The sequence below is a fragment of the Papio anubis genome, chromosome 4, assembly GCF_008728515.1.
Source record: "Papio anubis isolate 15944 chromosome 4, Panubis1.0, whole genome shotgun sequence".
Classification (NCBI taxonomy): domain Eukaryota; kingdom Metazoa; phylum Chordata; class Mammalia; order Primates; family Cercopithecidae; genus Papio; species Papio anubis.
Window position 1 is genome coordinate 18,547,229 of NC_044979.1, and position 6,000 is coordinate 18,553,228.

At 37.5% G+C, this 6,000-nt stretch overlaps 1 protein-coding gene across 1 annotated transcript in view; it reads left to right on the top strand.

Annotated features, from left to right (window-relative positions):
* Positions 1-4,965, top strand: part of KDM7A (lysine demethylase 7A) — a 90,890-nt gene extending 85,925 nt beyond the window's left edge. Inside the window, 2 exon segments of the mRNA XM_003896677.4 lie at positions 956-1,229; positions 1,828-4,965. Of these exon segments, the coding sequence (XP_003896726.2) occupies positions 956-1,229; positions 1,828-1,922 (369 nt within the window). The 3' untranslated portion in view covers positions 1,923-4,965.
* The last annotated feature ends 1,035 nt before the right edge of the window (positions 4,966-6,000 follow it).

Sequence of the window (6,000 nt, forward strand, 5' to 3'; positions counted from 1 at the left end):
TTTAAGCAATTACTTTTATAAGAAGAAGAGGCAAGTTTTGTTTTTTTTTTTTAAAGGAAGGCTTTGTGAGTATACGTTCTTTGACTAGAAGTATACATTCCAGAGTCAAAGGTCATAAGAAATCTCATTATACTTTTCAGTATATAATTTTATAGTGCCTCACTGTAGCTGGTCATAAAGTTTATCACTTATTAACACTATAGGATTCATTACATAATGTAAGCTATTATTTAAATCTGGCTGTTCTTTTTATAATTGTTTTTGAAAATGAAAACATAGAGGACGGATGATTAGCATAATGAAAACTGGTTTCATGAAACATTCACACTGTAGTGTACTCTGTTCACATCTAGTCTGTTCCTTTCTCTTTTTAATGCTGATTATGACCCTCTCAGTTAATTTCAAGACTCACCAATCAGTAGCGTTTTTTTGGCCCCTGAAAGTTTACCCAATAGTCTTAAGAGACTGAAAGAGTGGTTGTAGTAAAAGGAAAACACCAAGCTTGGGACTCTGGATCTAAGGATTTCCTAGCAAAAAAATACAGTGGAGATGAACCTGACAAAAGATAGATTCTAAAAAAGAACATGGCACATGAGAGGTCCAAGGGAGCTGTGACGTGTCAAGGAAGTGGGAGATCCATTCCCCCAGCTCAGGGTCCTTGTGTGGCATGTGCTCACTGAGCGGAGTAGCAAGTAGGGCGTGTTGCCTGTTTACATTGTTTTCTCTCACTCTCTCTTTCGCCGCCTTAACTTACGATGCAACTTCAAGACCCGAGTCCTTCAGAGCTACTGAGATGACATGATGTGGGAGTGGTCATCTGTGGCTAATAGATGTTAAGAAAATCAGAATTCAGTAGTTTGTTTCTTCTCTTACTTGACTTTGCCAATGCATAGAGAGCTTAAATACCTCATTTAAACCCTAAAAATTCAGCCTCATTTCCTTCCTCCTCCTTCAGGATCTAAGTAGAAGCCAGAAATGCATCAAAAAAGAAGGTTCATCAGAAATTAGTCAGAGGGTACAAAGTAGGAATTATGTGGACAGCAGCGGCTCAAGCCTTCAGAATGGAAAGTATATGCAGAATTCAAACCTGACTTCGGGAACATGCCAGCTAAGTAATGGCAGTCTAAGCCCAGAAAGGCCAGTTAGTGAAACTTCCTTCTCCGTGCCCCTTCACCCCACCAAGAGACCGGCATCAAATCCACCACCTATCAGCAACCAAGCAACAAAAGGTAACTTTCACACACGTATAGAGGAAGTATATTTCTGACTGTATGTGATGGTCATCGTGGCAGTTGAGGTGTAGTCTCTACACAAGTTGTTCAACATCTCATGCATCGTGATGGCAGTATACACAGGCTAATACAGGAACAAAGAAAAAGGATCCCCAAATCAGCTCTGAGGAGCAAAAGACATCCTAAAATCAGATGCTCAGGGATTAGCCAGGCTGAATTGGGGAAAGTGACAAAATAGACAGCTTTGAAGGCAGAGGATTGAGCCTGAGGCAGGGCACAAAGGGGAGAAACAGGATATAGGGTATTTGTGAAGTGGTAGTCTGTTTTGTTGCCTAAGCATAGTGTAATGCAGGATAGGGAAGAACCCAGGCTGAAGAGCAGGTAGACCAGACTGTGGGAAGGCCTTGGGAGTCTTGTGAGGGCCTAGTGTGATGAGGTGGAAGGTTTTAAACAGCGGAAGTCTAGAAGTACGACTTTGTCCATGCAGAGCACCTGAGGGCTTACTTCCCATAAAGAAAGCTCCCCCCGTAGTCTTCCAGGTGCTCTCTTAAGTGTGCTTTTCATTGTTATTTACACTTCTTTTGGTGTTTTATAGGTAAACGTCCAAAAAAAGGAATGGCAACAGCCAAACAACGTCTTGGGAAGATCCTTAAGTTGAACAGAAATGGCCATGCACGTTTCTTTGTGTGACAGAGCTGCCGTTGCAGCCATTCTTCCCTTTGGAGACCAGTCTAGGGGTGCAGGAGCCTGGAGCTTCCGCTGTCCCCTTGCCTGGAGCAGTTTGTGTGTATAGTAAGAACACTGCCCGAAGAACAGAATGAACCCGATGCTGCATTTTCACTGTGCCACACCCACTCAGCAATAACCATTTTGGACCTGGTGGGGGAGAGGAGGAAGGAGGGTAGAACCTTAAAAAGAGACCTCGAACTGGAAAGGGTCTCTTGTCAGGGCTTGAATTTTATTTTGTTGTTGGTAGTGTCTTGATGTATTTTCAGTGGTAGGGTAAAGAATTATCAATAATTTATTTAACAGATTTTTTTTTAAAGTTAACAGCTTTTAAATTCTTTTTTTAAAGCTATTTATTTGGAAGATTTCTGGAGAAATATCTCACTAATTTAGATGTAAGAATGTGAAGGTTTTTAAATTATTTTTGATAGTGTGTGTGTTACATGTGGGGAAGAGCCACGGTAACAGTAACTAGTCTGGACTCTTAAATTTGATATTCAGGTTAAAGTCTTAAACAGGGATTTGATGCATTAATTATTTTAAATTAAGATGTATATGAAAATCATTTTATTTTATATATTTCATGTGTTTTTTATAAGCTATTAGCTTCGCTTTTGCTAACATCCAAGGTGCATACTGTTATCCAGGTTGATTACCTTATATCCCACCTTCCCTCTGCACTCCCTATCATTTTGTGATGACCCAGTGAGACTCTTCTCTTTGCAGGGAAATACTTTCTTAGCCAATGTGTAAGAACTCCATAAAAGATCCCTCATTTCTCATTTCGTTTGACATTGTGATTTTCTTCTCAATATTAAAAAAAATAGGCTTTTGCATTTTCATTTCTGCTGATGATATCTGGGTCCCAAAGAGAACAGCTTTAATATCTTTTTCCTACTTGTGGGAAAAGTATTATAAGTTTGGTTAAATTGTCATGTTTATAGTTTTTCCAAATACATTTGTAACTACAACAGGCCTTCTTCGTACTGCTGGTGTTGGACAACAGGACTGACACCTGCTGCGGAGGTTATATCTTATGATGCTTTTATTCTCCATACCTGATTTGTTGGAAAATGTTATTTGACTTAGGATATTCAAATCTGCATAATAAGCCGTAATATAATAGGATTAATACTACATTAAGTTGTATAGAAGCAAGCATGTTGGAATAGCTCTTTTGTGTGTATTTACTTTTTTTATTTCTTAATTTTCAAAGAATTACTTAAGATATGGATTTGGAGTAAAATAGGTGCTTTTGGCAGTTTCTTCTATCTATCCTAACCTGACCAGTGCATATTGAGGTTAAGTATCTGGTTAAACTTTAAGGTAATCACTTATTTCCTTTATGTATGATTTTTACTAAATGCCAGTTTTCAGTTGCTTTTAGTAGCTTCTATTTTCCCTTTTTTCCCTCCATGGCATAAAAATAAGTGATTTCTGGGGATGAGGCAGAAATGTTCCCAAGTCTGACAATAGAGCATTTTACAAATTCCTACAAATAAAATACAGACAAATAGATAAAATTTATTTTTATGGAGAAGAAGTACGGCTGTATTGTGGATTTGTCTTTTTTTACTCAGCAAGATAGCAGGACTTACCCTTCTCTATTAAGTATCACTTGAATTGCTAAGAAGAAAAAAGTCTGTACCATCATCTTTCATGGTTGCATTCAAATGTGTATTTTCAAAGAGAAATACTTCTTAGTGTCCCCATTCCAAAATGTCATGGGATAAATATGAAATAGTTTATGAAGTAGCCTTTCTGGTTCAGAGTGACTGGACCAAAGTCTGAATCTTATCTGGGTATCAGGAAAAATAATTTTTATGGAAATCCTCAGTGTCTATTAACAACCCGTGTAAACCCTGTCTACACTATGCCAAAACCAGTGGAAAGATGGGTAGAGTCATCTTATCTCAGGATGTCAAAAATCTGGGTTTGACTGATTCTCCTACCTTCCCACACAGTGTATTCTTGTGATGTGTTGGTTTTCTGTAGATCCTGAGTTGGTGTTACAATAGTCATGTTTTTATTTGGGGTTAAGAAATAAGAGGTGTAAGAGCTATAATTTCCTTTTCCTGTTATATCATGATCTGGGTTTTCTTTTTTCCTTTATGTTTTTCACAACTCTGAGTATTTTCAGTTTATTTAGCCACAAAAATTAAAATGAAAATTTATTTTTATGAATTAAAATGAAATTTAATTTATTTTTATGAATTAAAATTGTGGCCAGTATCCACTGTGTCCTTAGGCTGAGAAGTACTAATTTTGAGTAGCCCGTATGTGGAATTCTAAAGTGAAGGTACTGTGGATTCATTTTTAGTAGTTTTAGCCCCCTAAGTGTGGCTAGGTTAGAAAACTTTCAGGAAGGTAATAGAAGCACTTGAATAGAATCCATGTATCTTTTTCTGAATTGGTGAAAATTCAGCCATTGATCTGGTGACTCCTAGTCAAACCTCTTATAACATTACTGGCCGTGATGCATCCCTTTATCTCATGGAAATGACTGAACTTTGTGGTAACTGCTGCCAGTACCTGGGCTTTATTAACAGTAATAGAGAACCTCATTTATACCATACATACACAGCAACTTAGGAAGACAGCATTGATAGCATTTAGCTAGTCGTAAGCAAATACAAATATGTAAAATTGAAAATCATGATTTAACATATGCAACTTTAATAATAGTAATAGATGATAATTTTCCTGTATTGTTTCAAATAAGTGACTGTTCAGCTGGGATCCACTGGATTATAATTCACAATGTCACATAATATTATGCTTTTCAATATTGATGAATGATGTAAACTATATAAAGTTGGCAGTTTGTAGTAGTTCAGTATCCTAGAAATATGTTGAACTTCGTAAGTATCAGTTCATTTTTAAGCATACAGAATTAAAGATTCTGACTGAACTCATAAACTCAGAGGAAACAAGCCCATCTTTATCACTAATTACTTAGCTTTAATACTTTTCTATTTTTAAATAATCCTAATTATTGCCTTTTCAATATAGTCTACTGTATTTATTCATATGGGATCAACAGGTATTTATCAAACATCTACTGTGTGCCCAGCACTACCTAGTACTGTGGGGGAAGATAAAGTTGCAGTTGTGGTCTCTGCCCTTGAAGGTATCTTCTCCAGGAAATTAGCAGTATTATTTTCACTTCTAAGCAAAGGTGAGCAAAAGAGGACCCCTGTTCATTAAAAAACATCCTGAGGGCTGGGCGCCGTCCGTGGCTCATGTCTGTAATCCCAACACTTTGGGAGGCCGAGGCAGGCGGATCACAAGGTCAGGAGTTCAAGACCAGCCTGGCCAATATAGTGAAACCCCATGTCTACTAAAAATACAAAAATTAGCTGGGCGTGGTGGCAGGTGCCTGTAATCCCAGCTACTCGGGAGGCTGAGGCAGGAGAATCACTTGAACCTGGGAGGCAGAGGTTGCAGTGAGCCGAGATCGTGCCATTGCACTCCAGCCTGGGCGACGGAGCGAGACTCTGTCTCAAAAAAAAAAAAAAAAAAAAAAAAAATCCTAACTTTTTTAGTTTCAACTGAGATATGCCACTGTAGAAGTGAAAGTAATTTCACATTTAAGCAATGCTTCAACTTGGTAATTAATACGGTCATACAGGGACTTGGTATAGCATGCAAGGAAGCAGAAGAGCTGGGCTTTTGTCCAAGTTCTGCCACTTAGTTATCAGCTGTGTTGTAACCTTGAATAAGTCACTTACTCTTTCCGACTCTTAGTTTCCTCATTTGTAAATTTGGATTAAAGTGTTTATTATGATAATCAACTAAGAAAAACAATCTATTAACACTTCATACATACAGAGAACTTATCATTAAGTTAAAACTGGTAATTAACGAATGCACCTTTATATATATTTTTAAATGAAAACTAATACTATTCATGGTGTTTATTTTATATCAAATATATGCCTAGAGGCATGCTACTTTAAAAATCCGAGGAATCTCCAACAAGGTGCTGGATTAAAATCAGAATTCGTGCTTGAAGTGGAAGAAAAATGAGGTTGTTTATGGA